Source organism: Carassius carassius, chromosome 43 (assembly GCF_963082965.1).
Source record: "Carassius carassius chromosome 43, fCarCar2.1, whole genome shotgun sequence".
Taxonomy (NCBI): Eukaryota; Metazoa; Chordata; class Actinopteri; order Cypriniformes; family Cyprinidae; genus Carassius; species Carassius carassius.
Window position 1 is genome coordinate 8,164,972 of NC_081797.1, and position 22,443 is coordinate 8,187,414.

At 38.9% G+C, this 22,443-nt stretch overlaps 1 protein-coding gene across 1 annotated transcript in view; it reads right to left on the reverse strand.

Annotated features, from left to right (window-relative positions):
- Positions 1–21,817, reverse strand: part of LOC132125125 (large neutral amino acids transporter small subunit 1-like) — a 42,639-nt gene extending 20,822 nt beyond the window's left edge. The window contains exons 1-7 of the mRNA XM_059536364.1: positions 21,029–21,817; positions 18,029–18,154; positions 6,843–6,948; positions 2,160–2,204; positions 1,310–1,433; positions 1,096–1,199; positions 760–856 (exon numbers count right to left, since the gene is read on the reverse strand). Of these exons, the coding sequence (XP_059392347.1) occupies positions 760–856; positions 1,096–1,199; positions 1,310–1,433; positions 2,160–2,204; positions 6,843–6,948; positions 18,029–18,154; positions 21,029–21,617 (1,191 nt within the window). The 5' untranslated portion in view covers positions 21,618–21,817. The remainder of the gene's footprint in view (positions 1–759; positions 857–1,095; positions 1,200–1,309; positions 1,434–2,159; positions 2,205–6,842; positions 6,949–18,028; positions 18,155–21,028) is intronic.
- Positions 21,818–22,443: the final 626 nt, after the last annotated feature.

Genomic DNA, 22,443 nt, shown 5'->3' on the forward strand with positions numbered 1-22,443 from the left:
AAAGAAACCGTTCAAAAGTGTGATTTACTTTAAAATTTGACATTATTATCGATTCACACCTTTTCCAGTCATATGTTATTATTGAATAAGGATTTTGGAAACATTTTAAAACTAATTTGCTAATAAAACTGACTGGTTCATTGAAAAGAACTGATTCCAAACAATGACCTAGAACTAGTTAAAGTGATTAATTGAACAAAACTGACTTAAAAGAGTAATTCTCTCCAACATTAGAACTATTTATAAAGATTAATTTTCAAATGAATTATTAATTCACAGATTAAAACCTGCTTATCAACTTCATCGTCAATAACTCACTCAAAATAATTAGAAGTAATTTAAACTGATTCATTGAAAAAAATTACCAAAAAAAGAAAAAAAAAATTCACTCAAAAATTGGAAGCAATTAAACCAATTCATTGAAAAGAACTGACTTTAAAAAATTTTTAAAAATTAGAACTGTCTGAACTGATTCATTACAAGGAACAGCATCAAAAAAAAAAGATTCACTCACAAATTAGAACTGATTTAACTGATTCACTGACTGATTCATTAAACCGATTCACTGAAAAAAAAAATAAAGTGGCTCAAAAGAATGATTCACTCACAAATTAGAACTGGCTAAAACAATTCATTGAAAAGAACCAATTTACAAGAATGATTCACTCCAAAATTTTAACTATTTAAACAGAAAAAAGACTTTTAAACATTAAAAAAGTAATGTTATAGTGAGTGATGTGGTTGGTTTTAGACACCTACAGTAAATATAAGTGAAGGCAGTGGGGTCATAAGGTCAGGGTGGATCATCGACAACAAACTGGGAAGATGACCTTCTCGGGAGCCCACGAAGAACAGCCTGAAGGGAAAGAGCATCGTTTTATCCATTAGGTCTGATACCAAACAGAGACATAAACAGATCTATTCAGAGATAACCTGACCAGTGTTTACAGTGGAAAAGCCTGCAGGGTGACTTAAGAACAACGCTAACCAGACAGATTAATCAAATAAGCAACTTAAAGTAAAGTGATCTGATTAATGTGACCTCTTCCAACACAGGATATTTATAACAAGTGTGTGTTAGTGTTTGTGCATTACCTAGATGAAGTAAACAGAGAGCCATTCACAGAGCCAAAGCAGGAAAGGCCCACAAACACAGGGATTATCCAAGCCATTGGTCCCAGGTGGTAGTTTCCAAAGTCCTAAAAAACAACTTAACTATTAATTAACTTTAATAAACATTAATAAAAAGAAAACATTAAAGCAACTGAGCTTAATATGGAATGTAATGTGTCTATGTGGCGACACTCACCACAGCAACAGCCTCAGATCCGAGCATTTGCTCCGGACTGAGTGTGGTGAAGTAGGCCAGGTTGGTCAGCACATAGACAATGGTGACAATGGGGAGCGAGATGATGATAGCCCGAGGCAGGTTTCTGTAACACGTTGGCACATACACTATTACATAAACCATCCCTCACAAAAACTTACTTTTTGTTTGTTATTTTTTTAGCTTTTTTTTTTTTTTAGAAATGCCTTATTAGAAGTCTGACGTGATTAATTTATTCAGTGAGAGGAAGTGTCTGAAATATATTTAATAAATGAAAAATATTTTAAATATATTTAATACATATCTCAAAATAATTATTTTTCCCTTAAAGAAATTAATATCACTCCAATGAAAATAAAAGGTTATTATGAGCAGCATAATAGAAGCTGGTATACATCTAAACATGGTAGCCCCATAAGGCAACTTGCACCATGTAAAATACAAATAAATCAGCTTTTATTATGTATAATAACAAAATGATGCCTTGTAATGAACAATGACCCAATTTTTTATAGGAGTTAATTTTTTTTTTTAATATTCAACATTTTAAAAAGAGTTATATTCATGTAGGGGTTAAATTATTTAGGAAATATTTATTTTGATGTATTTATTAAAAATATTTTTAATAAGAAAAATTGCATAATTTGTTTATTGAACTTTTGCAAAAATAAAAATATTGTTTCCACTCCACCCCAACCAACCTTAAGAAAGGTTAAAACATTTAAAAAACTCAATTTAAAATACATACATTTAAAAAAATTAAAAACTCATAATATATAAATGTACTGTACTATACTATAACACAGAGTAAAATAAGTTAAGTTTAACTTACTTGTATGGCTCGATCATCTCCTCTGTGACAAAATTCAAATAATTCCTGGTAAAAAGGAAAGAGTAAATAAGAAAATCTAATAGAACATATAATGAAACAAGCCATTTACAGAATGACCGACAAATAGTTTAAATTCCAAGGGAATATGTGTGAAATTTTGTGGATATAATAATACTTGCTTCTGCACCAGCTGAATATGCAAAGTCAACCATGAGTCAATCATTCAGCTGATTTCCATGAAAAGTGCATACACTGTGGCATTATCAAAACAACTACATTGTTATGTGAATTGGATTTCGGACCAATTCAATTTGATGGTGGGCCAAAAAAGTGACCAAAATATCTTGTATGTTGTTGTTGTCAGCAACACATCCAGACCGTCAGGTTCCATCACCACGCCCACTCGTTCCCAATCACCCGCCTTCTGATCACCTGCACCTGCCGCTCCTCATCAACGCACCTCCATATATACACAGCACTTTCATCAGAACACTGTCAGATCTACTCGTTAGACACTGGACTCAAACTACTCTCTTCTACCACAGTATTATCTACCAGTCTTCCCGCCGTTCTGTCTGTCTACAAGTTAAGTTTGTTCCTGTTTTATGTTTGCTTTTGCATTATTTCTTATGATGTGATTTATGTTCTGAATGAAACCTTTCTGTTTTGAGTTTATCCTTGATTATTAAATACATCTCTAAGTTCATTTTCATCTCTCTCTTTCTTCCCTCGGAGCGTGACAGAAGATCTGACCTAGACAAGATACAGATCCTTCACTATGTCAACTCGCCCCACTTCTGATCCTCTCCTATCAATCTTCCAGCCTTCACCGAGCACTTCCCCCTTTACCTCTGGAAGTCCCATGGCCTTACCTGCTTGCTATTCGGGCGAGGCGGACAAATGTAACGGCTTCCTCCTGCAGTGCACTCTGCATTTTGAGATGCAGCCCCAACGATTTCCCACGGAGCGATCTAAGACGGCATTCATCACCAGTTTGCTGTCGGGCCGAGCGCTGGATTGGGCTGATGCACTATGGCAAGCGGAAAATCCCATAATCGGTAATTTATCTGCATTCACTAAACACTTCAAGGAAGTTTTTGGAAGGACTACCGGATCCTTATCAGTCTCGGATGATCTGTTACGCCTGCGTCAAGGCTCTTCTTCGGCTGGTGAGTACACTCTCCGGTTCCGCACCCTAGCGACCCTTAGTGGATGGAATGAACCAGCGCTCTGCTCAATCTTCCGTCAGGGGTTGAATTGCAACATCAGACAGCAACTGGTGATTTTCGACGATTCAATCGGTCTCGAAGGGCTCATCCAAAAGACCACCCAGATCGCTCAGCGCCTGTTTGCATGTTCTCCTGACACCATCTCTCTGCCAGCCGCCTCGCCCGTTCCTGGACATTCCCCTCCAACACCAGAACCGATGCAGACAGACTCCTATCATCTATCCGCTGCTGAGAGATACCGCCGTGTGTCCCAGGGGCTCTGTCTATACTGTGGAGGCAAGAACCACACCATCACTTCCTGTCCTATCAAACCACCACCACCACTACCTTCTGTGAGTATTCTAAATATCTCCCCCGACGTAACTAACATGAGAAAACATTCGGTCATTCTGCGGATTAAAGACTCTGCTTTCACAGTCCAAGCTCTCATCGACTCGGGTGCCTCGGGGAACTTCATCTCCCTCAACACACTGAGAACCCTCAACCTACCAGCTTTACCTCAACATCCTCAATATCAGATCAACACCATCAGAGGAGAGCCCTTGGGATCCGGCCAAGTGAAGCAACGTTCGCCTGACTGCCAACTTCAAATCGGCAACTTCCACGTGGAGGAAATCTCATTTCTGGTGTTGGAGGGTGCTACAGTGGACATCGTCCTGGGACGTCCCTGGCTGATTAAGCACTCACCTTCCATGGATTGGGAGAGATGTGACATCCTCGAGTGGAGTTCTAAATGCCACGAATCCTGCCTTCGACACCTACCCATCCCAAAACTCTCTCTTCAGTCAACCCTCGTCGAGAGTCCTGAATCCACCAAGTGCATCTCCATACCGGAGGACTACAGGGCGTTCCAGGACGTCTTTAGCAAGCAGGCTGCTACCAGATTACCACCTCATAGGCCATGGGACTGCGCCATTGACTTGCTGCCTGGAGCGAAACTTCCCAAGGGTAAGATCTACCCTCTGTCCATCCCGGAGCAGAAGGCCATGGAGGAGTACATTCAGGAGGCTCTCCACCAAGGTTTCATCGTGCCATCTACCTCACCAGCCGCCTCCAGTTTCTTCTTCGTGGGGAAGAAGGACGGAGGTCTGCGACCTTGTATTGACTACCGTGTCCTGAATTCCCAGACGGTCAAATTTCCATACCCCCTGCCGTTGGTCCCAGCTGCCCTAGATGAACTGCGTGGAGCCCGCATCTTCTCCAAGCTGGACCTGCGTAGTGCCTACAACTTCGTTCGTATCCGCCCTGGGGACGAATGGAAGACCGCCTTCATCACCCCTACTGGCCACTACCGTTACCGGGTCATGCCCTATGGCCTGGTCAACGCGCCTTCTGTCTTCCAGGGCTTCATGAACGAGGTGTTCCGAGAGTTCCTCCACCGTTTCGTCATCGTCTACATCGACGACATCCTCATCTACTCTCGGAACCTGGCCGACCATCGCTACCACGTTACGCAGGTCCTCTTGAAGCTGAGACACCACCACCTGTACCTCAAGGCTGAGAAGTGCGAGTTCCACCAAACCACCATCCAGTTCCTAGGCTACGTCATCAACCCAGCTGGGATCAGCATGGACACGGACAAGGTCGCAGCCATCAGGGACTGGCCCCAACCCACCTCAGTTAAGGAGCTTCAGCGCTTCCTCGGATTCGCGAACTTCTATCGCCGCTTCATCCACCAGTTCAGCCTTCATTCAGCCAGCCTCACCAACCTGCTTAAGGGCAAACCCAAGACCCTCACCTGGACTCCTGATGCCATCCAAGCCTTCACCTCACTCAAAAATGCCTTCTGTACGGCTCCGGCCCTCATCCTTCCAGATCCTACCAAACCCTTCATCGTGGAAGTAGATGCGTCCACTGTCGGGGTTGGAGCCGTACTCTCACAATACTCCGGAGAGCCTCCCAAACTCCATCCATGTGCCGCCTTTTCCCGGAAGTTTTCCCCAGCGGAACAGAACTACGACATCGGCAATCGGGAACTCCTGGCCATTAAGCTAGCTCTGGAGGAATGGAGGCATTGGCTCGAGGGAGCTACACACCCTTTCAGTGTCATCACCGACCACCGAAACCTAGAATACATACGAGAGGCCAAGCGGCTGAATCCTCGCCAGGCTCGGTGGGCCCTGTTCTTCTCCAGGTTCTGTTTCACCATCACCTACCATCCCGGCCACAAGAACCTGAAGGCGGACGCATTATCCCGTATCTACCAGCCAGACCCGCAGCCAATCTCCGACCCTGTCCTTCCTCCAGAGCTCTTCCTCAACCCCATCGTGTGGAACTTGGACCAACAACTCCAGGAAGCCATATCCCGAGAGCCAGTTCCGCCGGGAGGTCCAGAAGGGAAACAGTACGTCCCTTCCTCCATGCGCTCCTCCCTTCTGGACTCCATCCACTCCTCTCCGGGCTCTGGACATCCAGGCAGCAAGCGGACCCTCTCACTTCTTCGTTCCCGGTACTGGTGGCCCAGGATGGCCCGTGAGGTTGTACAACATGTCCGTGCCTGCTCGGTCTGTGCCATGACCAACACTCCACGACAGTTACTGCCCTGTAGGAAACTCTGCCCCCGTTTCATCTGACCGTTTCCCATCCAGAGGCAAATCAACCCCATCATCTACCAGCTCCAGCTCCCTGCACACTACCGTATTCACCCTATATTTCATGTTTCCCTACTCAATCCTGCCACTAATCCTCCTCTTACTCCCTCCACAGAACCTGGCGGTGCCGAGGTGCCTCCTCCTCCGGAGGTCCAGGAGGACCCTTCGGTCTACTCTGTCCGGGAGATCCTGGACTCTCGGCGGCGAGGGGGCTTGCTTGAGTACCTCGTGGACTGGGAGGGCTACGGCCCCGAGGAACGGTCCTGGATTCCTCGCAATGACATTCTCGATCCATCTCTACTCTCGGACTATCATCAACAACATCCGGATCCTGCCCGGGCATCGGGAGCTGCCCGTGGAGGAGGGGGTACTGTCAGCAACACATCCAGACCGTCAGGTTCCATCACCACGCCCACTCGTTCCCAATCACCCGCCTTCTGATCACCTGCACCTGCCGCTCCTCATCAACGCACCTCCATATATACACAGCACTTTCATCAGAACACTGTCAGATCTACTCGTTAGACACTGGACTCAAACTACTCTCTTCTACCACAGTATTATCTACCAGTCTTCCCGCCGTTCTGTCTGTCTACAAGTTAAGTTTGTTCCTGTTTTATGTTTGCTTTTGCATTATTTCTTATGATGTGATTTATGTTCTGAATGAAACCTTTCTGTTTTGAGTTTATCCTTGATTATTAAATACATCTCTAAGTTCATTTTCATCTCTCTCTTTCTTCCCTCGGAGCGTGACAGTTGTAGTCATGGCTGTTTACGACAAAAAAGTTGATTTACATGTAAAACATATCTTGGTTCACATGCTGTATCATTACATTTCACCAAATTTAGTTCTGTGGTCTTACCATCCTCCATAAGCAAACAGCCCACTGTAAAGAGCCATTCCAATGTTACCAAAGTCTGTATTGGTTCCTTTAAACGAATTTTCAGGCAATAGCTCAGTAGTATCACCTGCAACAGAAACAATCAGCATGAAACATAAGATTACAATGCTATTGCAAACTATCAGCAACATTACATAATAAAACAATCCATTCAAGTCATAATATCCAGGGAGTACTCTGTAATTCCCACAATATTATCCAATGAGAGGAACAACAAGCTTGCATGGAATAGTTTTAAGGTGGCTGACTGTTTCCCACTATCACAATACAATGAGTTTTCAAAGTCATCATGCTGACATTCTCAAGGCCGGTTGTGGGCAGTAGGTCGGTGCATGAGGCACAAGGTCACAGATGTCACATCTGAAATGCAAGAGTGATGGGAACACAAGAACTAAAGAGAAATTGTAGGGTTTGCAAATTCTTGAACACCCAAAGCTCGTGAATTCCCACTGGATCAACAGATGAACATAGTGTTGTTTCAGGCTGGGGCCCGGTCTCAATCTCTCCCGTGAGAAAGCCGGGGGAGATCAAACCTCTACGTACATCCATCTCTCCAAAGCCTGCAGGCATCAGAGCGACAAAGGCTTCCCTGACAGAAAACACTGTAAGAATTCAATTTATGGTTAGGAAACTTTGAGGGATTGGCCTAGCAGTCCAACAAGCGGTGTAGTATAGCAACAAACATGCGCAGGTGTAAAAAAGAAAAACAATAGTTTAACAGATTTGAAGAAATTCATATGACTAAATCATCAAAAAGTGACTTCGGACTTGACTTCTCTCAAAAGAATCGCTGTGAAAATCATTACACGGGTTTGATACAAAGTAGTCTCCCATGTTCTTTCTTTGGTACTCTTTCTTCCTTTTGAAAATGTGTGGGTGTTTGTTCTTTCATTCCTCAGCCACTCTTTAACACAATAGCATCAAATGATTTAATGTCCTAATCTGCATATTTTCAAGGTTTGGACATTCAATAGAACATATCTGTTTTCCCCTTAGTAAATTATTGGGTAACTATGCCAAATGGCAATTGCATGATGCATAATATATAATGTGTCGCCATGTTTCAGCTCCTTATTCAGCGTTACCACTGTTTCCACAAAAATATTAAGAGTTTTCAACAATGAAAATAATAAGATATGTTTCTTGAGCAGCAAATCAGCATATTAGAATGATTTCTTAAGGATCATGTGACACTGAAAACTACTATTTCAATATTCATATTAGGGCTAAAACGATTCCTCGAGTAACTCGAGTAACTCGATTACAAAAAATGATCGAGGCAAATTCCTCTGCCTCGAAGCCTCTTTTAATTTATTTTAAATCTCACGTCAGGTTCTTTCGCAATGATTTTTTTAATGTGACACAACGCGTTTACATCACCCACAAAGTGGAAGGAGACACAAGAAGTCAGCAGTAGCTGTGTCTCATTTAGAAGGCTGCGCCCTCCGAAGGTCGCATTCAAAGGCTGCATAAGTCATCGAGGTTGTCTCATTTCAGAAAAGCAAGTAGCACACTCCAAATAAGACCTTCGAATGCCACCTTTTTTCACAGGAATTCGAAGGATACATTAGGTGTATCCTACGCTGCTACAGATAACCCAAGTATTTTGATTTGAGGGTGCAGGCAAACGTAAAGAGAATGTCGTGGCGTGTGTCCATTGCAAGATAGAGCTGGCATTCCACAACTAGGGCCCTATGATTTCCGCGATGCAGAAAACGCAGATGGAATCACGGAATCAAGTCATAAAAATTGAATTTACAGTTTAACACGGAATGGCACGGAATTTGCCAAATTTTGAATGAATCAATCAAAAATAGGTCATTACACTTACATCAAATCACGATATGGACTAATATCTGTAAATATTAAGCCGGAACAGTCTATTTAAAAATGAATCCTGCATGTTCTGCGTGTCTCTGTTAATGAATGGCGCAGAAGCGCTTCTTCCTTTATTACACACACTGAAGCGTGTGACACTCACGGTGATTTCAGCGTCTGCTGTCTCACTAAATAAGGACATGAACACATGAACAACATCTCCAGAAATGCTCTGACAGTCACTTCATGAGCATTTGACCGTTTGATTTGAGTAAAACTAGCGTCACATCACATACACAGAACTGTAAAGGTACGCCAACCCGTCAAAATAAAAGTCCGGTTTAGTTTAAAGACAAGTATTTGCCAGAGATGTATTACTATTGTTCAGCAGAATGTACATAGCCTACTACTAAAAAAAAAATCAAACATTTTTTTTAAGGTTTAATCACACAACATTTCTTCCATGTTTTATTTTTAATAGTAAATCCCCTTTGTTTTCCAAAAAGTTAAGTTTGCTTAATTTTCAATAATTAAAAGATAAATTAAATTAATGTTTTATGTGTTTAATGTTTAATGTGCATCTCAGAAAATGCTTTATTTAAAACCCCAACTGAATAGCACTTAAAAGCACTTAATTCATCTGTCAACTTTATTGTCATTGTTCACAGTACAAGTACAGACATAGAAACAATGGGTACTATTTAAATGTTTATTTTTGATGTATGCATTGCATTCTATGCATTTAAAAAAAAAAAAAATTCTAAAAAAGGAAACTAAGTTGTTCATTTTAAGAGACCCAGGAGTCTTATTTTGTCTTGCATAATTAATATTGCACTTTAATTAAGCAAAAACAAATTTATATATATATATATATATATAAAGATTAAAATCTAATATATATTATAAATAATCTAACACATGATAGGTAAAAATTGATAACCTGAATGCACTGTAAGTCGCTTTGGATAAAAGTGTCTGCTAAATGCATAATTTTATGTATGTGTGTGTGTGTGTGTGTGTGTGTGTGTATGTATGTACTGTATGTATGTATGTGTAGGATATCCAGATTAGTAAATGATGTAAAAGTACTGTTTTGTAATTTTTTTTTTCATGTCAGCTTTTGCATTAGCTTAAGTTAACATGTACAAATATTAAAAAAATTATTTTTCAGTGGCAACGAATTAAGACATGAATCCTACCTAGAGGATGTGAACATGTCCACTGAATGATTGCAGCCCAAGGCAAGCTCATGTGAATCTGTGTTGAATGATGGAGGCCAACGCCGTCTGGTCACATGACATGGTAGGTGAGATAGGTGTGTGTGTGTGTGTAAGACTGTATGCCTGAGGCAGTCAGGCGCAGAATGAGACTGAAAGCCTGTATAAACTCTTTGTATAAACTTGAGTATTATAGGCTCAGACCTGAGCTACGCCAGCCCAGAGGAGCTCGATCTCGGTCTAAAAGAAACGCTTCGACAGCAGATCATAGCTTACATAGCCTAGATTCAGTCTGAAGAGTTCCTAAAAACAACATGCAATCTCAAAAACACACTTTTCTAATACACAAAAGTGCAGTGTGTGAAGGCAAGTTCAGTGAGCATCGAGTATGGCATCAGTTGTGTAACCATTGTCGAATCAGTCTAGACACCTTAATGGACAAAGAGAATCATCTGAGAGGAAATCATGACCATCCGGTCAAAATGGACATACTGGAAAAGTGTATTGTCATATTTTAGTATCAAACAATAGAATGTTAAGATGATCCATTGGAATACTTGATTCTGATTAGGGATGCACCGGTTGACCGGCCATAAATTGGAACCGGACGGTTTTTGTTTAAAATACGCGATTAGCAATCGCCGTTTTTTTGGTCTTTTTTTGGCCGATTTTTCCAGAAGTGCACCCGCGTGCACATACTACATTGTTATCATTCGCTATCATGTCGTTTGTGAGGAAGTATTTCGAAATCTGTGCGTAGGACACTGGCAGTCGTTCAGCACTGGAAGTGCAGATAACAGGAAGCGATCAGCCGTTGGTGTACTGGCGCAAAAATAAGAGCCTTTCCTGCTCACTAGTGGTGGAAATTATGATTCTTTCAAGAGATTCATTCATTTTCAGTTCGTTCACCAAAATGATTCGTTCAGATTCATTCACTGATTTGTTCAGTGACCATTTCTTTGTATTACACAAAATATGCCAGTAGGTGGCGAAAAAGAGTGTCATTTGTATTTGATTGCTTCCACTGTCCTCATTTGTAAATCGCTTTGGATAAAAGCGTCTGCTAAATGAATAAATGTAAATGTAAATATGTGTTATGTCTTAAGTCAACGAACTTATTCATTTGTTACAAAAACTTATTTGGCTTTATTAAAATGTGTGCATAATCGCATTCAATATATAAAGTCTATTTAAGTTTTTCAGATGAACAAAGGATGAGATTTTCTTGCATAATTAGCATTTTAATTGTTTGGTCAGACAGATCATATATTAGCCTATATATTCACATTTATAAATCGGGGATTAAATGTGGAATTATGTTCTGTATGCTAAATATGAAAACAAGCGTATGTGCACAGTGCATATTACTGCACTTTGCATTTTATGAGACTTACATGCTAAATGGCCAACTGACCCGGTTTACTCTCATTAATTTTGTTCACGAACAAGATAAGCTATGTACCAGTTAATTTCATTCACGAACGACATGTATCCGTTCTTTCAAGAGTAAATCTTTGACAGGATAAAACAGTTCACAGTTACCCGGTTCACCGAGCTGAGCATGCGCTGCTAATAGCGCCGTGCTGCTGTGGAGGGAGGAACTTCAGTGAACGAGAAATATGAGTCAGTGGATTATGTGAACGAGAACGATTCGTTCACCTAAAAGATTTGTTCAAAAAGAACAATTCGTTCACGAACGACACATCACTACTGCTCACTGAAGCTGCGCGAACAACAGGGAAGAGATGTTCAGATCAACTTCTCGCGTGTTGGATGAGAAACGAAACGAAACGTACTAAACTGTGACAAAACTGAAATGCTTTTTTTTTTTTGTAAAGCAGAACTTGCATACACGTTTGAAAAGCCAGAAGTAAACGTCAGTTCTGTATAGGATTATTATTTTTATTTTACCTTAAAATTACATCGACTTAATTTGATTTAAAAATCACCTGCTGTAGCACACTGAAATTATTTATTTTTCATTGGCTCAAGTAAAAAAATATAGATGTGAATCATTACCCTAATTTTTTCATTGGATGAATGAAACACTTTGCATCTCTGTTTTATTTGCACCAACATTAATTTGATTTTAACATTTTGGAATCATTTATTTATATAGTATACTTTTATTTAGTCTCACTAATAAAGACCTTTTTTAAATTTAAAACCAAATTTAAAAACTAAAACAAATACTGAGTGCTGATTAAGAAACATCTTATTGAATATGTGTTGATTGTGTTGTTTGGATTGTAGAACTATGCAGTTGTTGCCTTTAATTTCACATAGTTACAGTTAATCTTTTCATTTAAGGCCAGTTCTATGTGGTTTCAACCCAATTCAAAAACAAAAGCTAAATGCTGATGTCTGTACCATCTATGTTTGTATTGAATGTAGGCTACTTACTGTGCAGTTACTGCCGTTAATTTCAGATGGTTACGGTTATTGTTTTCAATAGCCAAAAGCCAGTTTGGCCTATTTAATACCAAATAAACATCTTGTTTATGCACACTTTCCTTCTTTCTTGTTTGTTGCTTAAAGATAAAGAAAAAAAAAAATCAGAAATCGGTATCGGAATCGGCCAGTTTGCTTGTAAAAAAATCGGTATCGGAATCGGCCATGAAAAATCATGATCGTACATCCCTAATTCTGATAGTTCTGTCACAACATTTTGTGGTAAAATAAATGTTAATATAGTAATAAATGTTGTTCTCTGACCTTGGTCCATTAATTTATCTGTTTATTTTTTATTTATTAGTAATCTATTGTACAGGCTATTTTATGTTGATCAAAAATGACAGAAAAGACATTTATAAAGTTTCTAAAAAATGTATATTTCAAATAAATGCTGTTCATCATTTTTGAAATTTCTGTTCATCAAAATGCGGTTTCAACACACAATATATATATATATATATATATATATATATATATATATATATATATATATATATTAAGCAGTGCAACTGTTTTCAACATTGATAATAATATTTCAAATATTTACTCTTCCAAATCATATATGTGCCTGTTTTTTGTATTATTGGGCTTGTATCATTCCTGTTTCTGTTCCCTCCTTTTATGACCTTTCCTTTCTTGACAGCTCTCAAATATAATTATAAATATAGTGGCAAAAAGGACCAAAACATAAAAACTCAACAATGATCATGCTAATAAGTGGGCTGAGCATGCAGTGTCTCACTGTCTCTGTGTGGGTGGAGCTCCAGTCCCAAAAGATGTTCAAGATGGCTGATAAACCACGAGGTGTCCTGTTGCATGCTACGTTTCAGCAATGGCTGAAAGTAACAGAATTAAGCAGTAGTGGCTTTCTCAAAGCAAACAAGTGCTAATATACACATTAAGAACTTTTCTGGACTTCTAAGTAAGTTAAGTCTAGTACACCGTTAAACAGAAGCTACTTTGTGCATAAAGACTGACGTAGAGGAAGGAAATGTCACAGAGGAAGACACTGTAAATTAAACAACTCTTTCAAAAGCAAGACTTCATAAAGAAAATAAATAAGATACTTGTCAGTTCTGAGTACATTTCCATAGACATCTCTCAAGACAGGGAGGGTATGTCCTGTCGGTGGTTCAAATTTACAGTCATCATTATCTGGCCTCGTTTTTCACACCATAATTTTGCATGTGCTTATCTAGCTCGCACACAAAAACACCCGATAGCTAGCCAGCTGCCTTACTGTTTTCAATCAACACAGACAGCAATGAGGCATTCAAACTAAAATGGAAAGTCATAAATGAGTCAACTTGACTCTCAACTGCTTTAAATAGAGTCAAGAAGATTGTATTTTCGAGTTGAATGCACATGAATGCATTCACAATGAGTTTCTGAGTTGTGAGCGTCTCAGTGAGAAAATATGGGTTATGCAATAGATGCAGATTCTTGATATTGATGGTAACAGGGACGGAAATTAGCACCCGCCACCAGCCAAATGTGGGTGATTTTGTGTTGTGGCGGGTACCTACAGGCTTCACCTACTGGCCACCGTGGCAGATAAATAAAATAGCATACTGTTTCACCCGGCCGGTGGACAAAAAAGGAAATTTTTCCTTTCCTGGTGTGTGTACAAGAAGAAATAAAGTGTATCATCCGAAGCAGCTCCATGGAGAAAGGCAGTGTAAACCGGGCTCGAAACGGCGGTGTTGTTCCCAGTACAGTGTTTGTAGCTGAAGATAGTGCCGCTTGTGGAGTGATATATTTGTTGGTTATTTACAGTACGTTTTATAGCATGCGCTCATGATATACAAGATCACGTGAAGAATTTGTTATCGCGCACAAATTTCCAAACACTGTGCCTTCGTTTGTCAACGGCGTAAAAGTTTGCGAGCCGAGATTTCTTTCAGAGATAAAGTGTTGAACAGGGGACTTTTCCCCACGTGTTCCCTCAACCACAAAAAAAATAAATAAATAGACCAAAAATATAAATAAATACACTTATACTGGTTAATCCTTTCCTTTGGAATTAAATACAACATTATTAATGCGTACGAAAATTGTTTAGAATATTGCAAAAATGTTTCTATGCATTACAAAAGTTCAGTTCAGGTGTATCATCCAGTTGGGCTACGGAGTTGGGGGAATGAGCTACTTCAGCAAGAGTCGGTTGTTTCAAAACCTAGTAAGCTGCCTAGATAGGCAGCATTTTTGAGCATCACTGAAAGAGAAAGAGAGACTTGAGATTAAATAAACTGCTTAAGTATTGTAGATCTTGTAGTATTAATTTTCACATGCAGTTACACATTGTTGGTTAAAAACAAGAAAGTGGCTGGTAGATTTTGAAATCCATCAGCCACAGTGGCCGGTGGACAAAAAAGTTAATTTCCATCCCTGGATGGTAAATTTGTTGAAATAATGGAATGGATTTTTTTTTTTCATTTACAAGTATGTACAAAGTAGTTGCTTGCCTGTTTAAAATATGGTATTACAATTACGATACAATACATAATGATTAATTAACAGCACCTTCACAAGTTAAATAAAAGCCAAAAAAAAAAGCACCTCGGGCACATTCTTTATTCATAATTTTGTAGAAATGGTAGATTGCCATCTTGCTCTGACCAAAGTGACCTGAATGCATTTGGCGTCACAATTACAACCACATAACTTGTAAATACTAATTTGACTTTACCATTTGGCTAAGCTAAAAATGCAATACTCATAAAGCACAACCGCAAATCAAAATCTTAAGATTAAAAATACATAAATATATCAGCTAGAATACTATCTCCAAAAAAATGAACCAATTGCAATGTGTATTTTTTTAAACTATTGCCTCATCCGCCATCTTGGTTTTTCTTTTTCACTAATTTAGCAATGCATTCCGAGACGTTTTTCTATTCATCAAGAATCTAGAAAATTATGGATTGCACACAAATATTAAGCAGCACAATCATTTTCAATCTTGATAATAATTAAGAGATTTTTCATGAATGCCAAATCAGCATATTAGAATGATGTCTGAAGGATCTTGGAGTAATGATGCTGAGAATTCTGCTTTGCCATCACAGGAATAAATAACATTAAAAAAAAAAAAAAAAAAATGTATATATATATATATATATATATATATATATATAATATATAGAAAACAAAAGTTAAATTGTAATAATATTTCCCAGTATTAATGATTTAATCTATTTGAGATCAAATAAATGCAGATTTGGTGAGCAGAATGGACTTCTTTCAAGAATATTTTTAAAATCATACCAACCTCAAACTTTTAAACGATAGTTCAAATTAACTTTTGGAACTTTCGAACAATGCTGCTTTAGAAGCATCTCTCTACCATGAGAGAGATGTACATGTGGCAACCTCAGCAACTAAAGGTTAAATTCTGGGAATTTAACCACACAAAGAAACCAACACCCAAAGGCAAGGCCAAAATTTGGCAGTCTAGGCAAAATATGGGTGAGGCAGGCCAATTAGAAGAGACTTGCCCTACAGTTGTGGCTCCAATATTCAATAATCAACACCAGCATGGCGTCTCTTTCTCATTTTCCTTTCTTTCAGAAAATTCCTTGCTGTCTGTCACAACACGTCCACTGCTATGGGCAATGAGAGTGGGTTGATAAAAGATGAAAAGAAGAGCTAATAATCCATTCGAATTAACCTGTCCTGTTTTGCTGACTCACAACTGAGTCCGTGATACCAGCTTTAGGCCTTTGTTTGTGCAGTAGACACGGACATGCACCAAGTGAATGGACCTTTGTTAATCTGCATCTCAGACTGTGAAATCCTCTTTTTCCTTTCTGAATTTGTGAGGTTAAACCAGTAAGCTAATGAGAAACAGAAACAGAACCAGAACAATGCGCCCAACGGCTGAGAAAAACAAAAGTAGTTGATGACAGACAAATCATAAAAGCTTTGAAATGAACCCTAAAATACATGTCTGTAAAATCACCAACAACCTCCAGAAAGCTGAGGTGATGCTCTGTCAATCTACAGTCCGCAAGAGAATTTGACAGAGTTACAGAAGCTACACAGCAAGATGCAAACCTCTGATCAGCACCAAAATTAGAAAGGCAAGATTCTTCACAAATGTCAGCCAGTAGAGTTTTGGAACTGAGTTGATGGACTGATGAGACAAAGATTAACCTTTATCTAAGTGATTGAAAAGCAAAGTGTAGAGAAAAAAGGGAACTGCAAATGATCCTAAGCATAGAACCTCATCTGTAAAGCTTGGTGAAAGTGGTATCATGGCATGGGCATGCATGGCTGTCTCTAGAACATGACCTCTTCATCTTAATGATGACTTAATGTATGATGGCAGTAGCAGAATGAATTTGTAAGGGTACAAAATCATCTTGCCTACCAATATTCAAGAAAATGCCACCAAACTCATTAGAAAGCACTTCATATTAGATCAGGACAAAGACCCAAAACACCCTGCCAGTTCAGTCAAGGACTTTATCAGGGCAAAGAAATGTAAAGTCTTAGTTTGCCTAAATCAATCTCCAGATTTAAATCCGATTGAACATTAATTTCACCAGCTGAAGAGGAGACTAAAGACAGAAACTCCCCAAAACAAGCAACAGTTGGAATTGGCTGCATTAAAGGATGGGGAAAAGCATTTCAAAGCATAAGACCAAGAGTCTGGTGATGTCTATGGGTTGCAGACTCACTGCTCTGATTGCATGGAAGGGATCTACAACTAAATATTCGCTTTTAATCTTTTACATCTGCCTTAAATTCAACTGTTCCAATACTTATGCTCACATCAAATAGTGGGATGAACTCTAAAAGTGTTGTCCTTTTTATTTGGTAAAACATGTATGTGTCGAAAGACCAAATAATAAAATGTGACATTCTGTATTTTTGTTGCATATTCATCTTTTAATCATATTTTCAAATGTCTTGACTCCACAGCAAAGAAAGCAATTTTGTCTATTATATATATATATATATATATATATATATATATATATATATATATATATATATATATATATAAAAGAAAATACAAATTTTTAATATTAAATTGCATGATATTAAATGTAAAATTAGTACTTTAATTAAAGTTATAATGTGTGATTTTAATTTGGTGGATACAGTCAAGAAGTCCAGAAGCACTGAGGTGGGATAACTGCTGTTTTTAAAACTAATTAATTACATTTTAGCTAATGGTTTATTTATTAACTGCGCCTTTATTGCTTTAAAAAAGTAACGGGACACCAATTTGTACCCTATTAATCAAAAAAGTCATTTTTTGCATGAGGCTGATGTTGAACTGAGCTTGGTCTCAAACTTTGTGTAGCTTGAAGACACTTTTCACCCAGCTAAGAGAACGCAAAGCAACACTGTAATAAAAACTGTTAGAATGCTACATTGTATCCATAGCAAAAATAAACATAAAAAATAAATAAACATTGAAGCCGAGGCCTACCTAAGACCATACAGATCTTTATTAATTCCAGAAAACATAAATACAATCACTCTGCCTGAATGTACAAACATAAACTCTTCGTATGGGTTCATTTTAATGATGGAAAACACAGTCATTAACTAAAACTACAGTATTTATACTCTATACCTCAGCAGTTGTTTAGTTAACTGACTGATTGTTGGTGTACATGTTGGAAGTGTTTGTGTGTTACCCACCTTTGCCGATCTCCACAAAGCCAATAATGATGATGAGGCCCAGGGCGAGTAGCTTAGCAGCAGCAAAGGCATCTTGAACCCTTGTGGCGGCCTTCACACTGTAGCAGTTGATAGCGGTCAACAACACTATAGGGAAAGATGGAGGGAGAAACAGAACAACAGGCACTTATTTTTAGTATTTCACAATAGAGGCTCAGAGAAAGTTAACCTAAATACTTGGTAAACTAATTAGGCTAGAATTTGTCATCCACACTTTAAATCAGTAGGCGTCGTCCGCAAAGTGCTGTTTACATTGCAGCTATACGCATGGCAGCATGGTGTGCTACTTTTTTAAATGAAACAGCATGGCTGCCAAACTTATTAAGGTTGAATGGAAAAATAGATATCGAATTAAAATTGGTGAAAGAAACATGTCAGCACGACATGTAGGTTCAAATGATTAGGAATATTATATGCCACAGCACACAATAATCTCCCTAATGGGGTTGGATTGTATTATAGGGTGGATGTGCAGATAATTATTACCTGAATCATTCGCAAATGTCTCGCCCTACTTATTCAATTCACTTGCAATTTTCGTTTGCTTAATTCTGTTTCAATGTGATTAATTCCTACTGTGTCACACAATATACTGAAAGAGGCTGATTGGCTTTGTTGGGTTGGATAGCCTTGTGGGCAATGACTTGGGGAAACAAATCTAATTGCATTTTTTTACTGCGAATTTAAATGTATTTTAAATTTAAGAGCTCTATGCCTGTTTTGTTCTACTTTTTTCAAATTTTAAGTAAAAAAAAACAGCGTTGTCTAAGGCCACATTTACACTGCTGTTTTACACTGACAATAATATCATATTAATAACAATAATTATTATTATTAGTATTATTTTATTAAATTATTAAAACTAAGAAAATAAATAAATAAATTATTACTATAGAAGTACTAATTTTTACTATAAAATAAAAAAGTATATTATAAAAATTATTTTATATTACAAAAGTACAATTTTAATATTAGAATTAAAACAATAATATATGTATTAAGCAGATATATAATGATGTATTTTACATATACACAATTACTTTTTATGAAACATTTTTTAATTTAATGGTAAAGCATTTGACTGCAAGAAGGTCCCTGTCGAGATATGAGGCCTTTCTGTGTGGAGTTTACATGTCCCCTATGTTAGTCTGGGTTTCCCCATTATCCAAAGAGCACAAGTGAACTGGAAATTGTCAGTAGTTATGAGGGTGTTGCCCTGTTTAGTCCAAGGCACTGGGGAACCATACATGGTTTTGAAAAAGAATGGATGTATGAATATAAAACGAGCCGGTATAGGTGCCACGGCCTGAATGAAACTTAAAAGTTTACTGGCCAAATACTAGTAAACAGATTTTGAGTGAATAATAAAAATCATGAGCTCCTACCACCTTAGCCTCCAGCCCCTGGCTCCAAGCTTTCTATTAAATGTGATTACCTAAAGAGTACTTCAAAGCAGCATTAGCTGTAAATCGGTCTGGGCAGTGGGCACCAAACAGAGAGGAGAAGCCCGCCAGCCTTTGTGTGCCCCTAAAATACAAAAGGGGGTCTGTATCGGGTAGGACAGTGGAGCCTGGCTCCACTCACACAAGAACACATGCACACACTGTTGTTTTACTCTGTCAGGCATTGAAGATCTCATTCTTAATAGACTAGGGATCATCAGACAGAGGTTCCTCCATGAGCTTCCCTTCGGCAGGAGCATGGTCATGCTCAGGGGGCCTCTATCATGGATACGCAGCATAGTTTTATGCAACGAAGTCCCTTTTCAATCATGATTTTAAAACACTCGTCATGTGAGTTCTTATGGAAGGATTACAAGCCACTAACAAGGCGAGATTACAACGGATAGTGGGTGCTGTGTTCACAAAGAATATGCATTCCTGTACCCCAATCAAGCATTCATCTGGCCTAAATGAGAAAGGGGGAGGAGAGGAAGAAAGAGGAGACAAAGAAAAAGCCAGGCAGAGAAATAGAGAAATATGGGTTTTAATTTGTTGGCCAATTGGTAATTAGGGCTTGAGCTAATTCTCCTAATCCTGACTGGTTTAAACCTGCGGGATGGCTGCATTGCTCACATGGCTGCCATGGTAAACCACAACCTTAACATATTGCCATGAGCATGCATATCAAAGATCTGTGATTGTAGCGCTGCAGGACTTAATTCATAAACTCCTATTGGTCCTCCTATTTGTACTCTTGTAGCAAAAACACACACAATTTATTTATGGCAAAAAGAGAATACAGTAACCTGATCATAATAATGAATAATCTTGGCTTGTTATCGTATGAAGTTACATATAAGTGGAGTTTTTGACTAAACTATATTGGATTAATTATGAAGCTCATACAGCATGATTTACGTTTCTACCTTTGGTTAATAACTTAAAACATAATTACTCTTGATTTTTCATATCCATGCTGGTAAAAAAAAGGATCTGAATTTTCTCAAAACATTTATTTATAATCAAAATATAATTAATACTAAAGCGACGCTAAATTGATGTGTTGCTAACACTAACAATGCAATTAATTTGCATAAAGCCCGCCAAGGTGAAGTAGCAGCGTGTTCCACTTCATCCCTACTACATCATCCGCACTAGATGATGAAATTTCTCTGCACCTTTTCAACATACTCAGTGTAGCATATAGGAGATATGCTACACACGCTGTAGCAGTGTGGACACGTGGTATTTCTGTCTCTAATTACACATTTTATGTCACATATGTAGTTAAAATCGTTTATATTTAACGGATTTCGGACGTTGAAGATAGAGCGCGCGAATGGCACGTGAGATGACAGCTGAGGTAACGTTAAATTCAAACGGCAGAACCGTTGAACTGAGGAGATTTACGATAAAGAGTGCATTTAAGCCCTCAGTCATATTGTTTATTTGCGGAATAAATGAGTAAACGAACTTGGTTGTCACCTAGCGAGGTAGGTAACGTTAACAGGTTACTTACAGATACACAGGCAGGCGATAAGCTTAGCACCCGTCTCTGGAACAGGACAGATGGGAAAGATGGGCTTCAGGAGGTAGGTAGCGAAAACATAGGCGACAATATACTGCGAGGACGGCCTGATGATGAGAAGCTCGATCCAGAGTTTAAGAAACGCAGGTAGGGAGCCGTAAACTTCAAGTATGTATGCGTAGTCACCCCCAGATTTGGAGATGGTGGTCCCCAGTTCGGCGTAGCACAGAGCACCTATAGTGGAGAAGACGCCGCATACAGCCCACACGACCAGCGACAGCCCGACTGAACCGGCTTCTTTCACCACTCCCGTCGGTGTAACGAAGATGCCAGAGCCAATAATGGTGCCTACAATAATGGCCACGCCGTTGACGAGAGTTATAGTTCTTTTCAGTTCGACTGTCCCTTCTCCGTCCGCCGCTGAGGTAATATCTGCGTTGGGGCTTTCAGGCGTGCCGTCTCCTGGTCGGTTTATGTTCCCATTCCCACCTCTGCTTGAAAGCATCTTCTCCATCACTTGCTTGTCGTCTTCATCCCGGTCCGCAGACGTGTTTGAACATCGTTTCTTCAACCCTGACATTGCTTCCTTTTGTCAAACAAAGACAGATGCTTTGTGTTGCTGTATTGTGTTTGAAGGCGACCTGTTCAGCTCCCTTAGACTGGGCTCGGCTGATGCACGGTGGTACCGTGGAGTCCGCTCTAACTCACAGAAACGTGGTTTCTGGAGTCTGTCAACCTTGTAGAAACACAAAAGCATCTCCTAATTCAGCCTGCCTCTCTCCTCCTCCGCGTGTCATTAGTGTTATAGTTGAGGTTTACATCGCCCTCTAGAGTCTCCTTTACTGAAATAATTTTCTATGACTGAGCGGTCCAGAAGGTTTTTACCTAATTTTTCAGTTCAGTTGAACTCACAAGTAAACCATGAGATTTCAAGTTACATCATAACATTTAAATAAATATAATAATTTATTTAATTATAGTGTAAAATGGTATAATATCCTATGATAAAATGCTACTGTCAAAAAATATTTCTATACATTAAGTTCCTTTACAAAAGGTAAAAATTTCACTGTAAAATAGTGTGTGCTACCATGGTGTTTTGTAGGCTATTTGTGTGCATGCCACTGTACCTTCTATATATTAAAGGGGTCATATGACGTTGCTAAAAAGAACATTATGTTTTTGTATTTGGTGTAATGCAGCAGACTATGTTTATGCAGTTTAAGGCCCCAAAAAACACATTATTTTTCACCTAATGTACATTATTGTTGCTCCTCTATGCCCCATCTTTCTGAAACGGGTCGATTTTTACAAAGCTTATCATTCTGAAAAGCGAGGTGTATGGTGATTTCCTACGGCCAGCTATCCAATGCGTTGTGATTGGCCGAATACCTCAAGCATGTGAT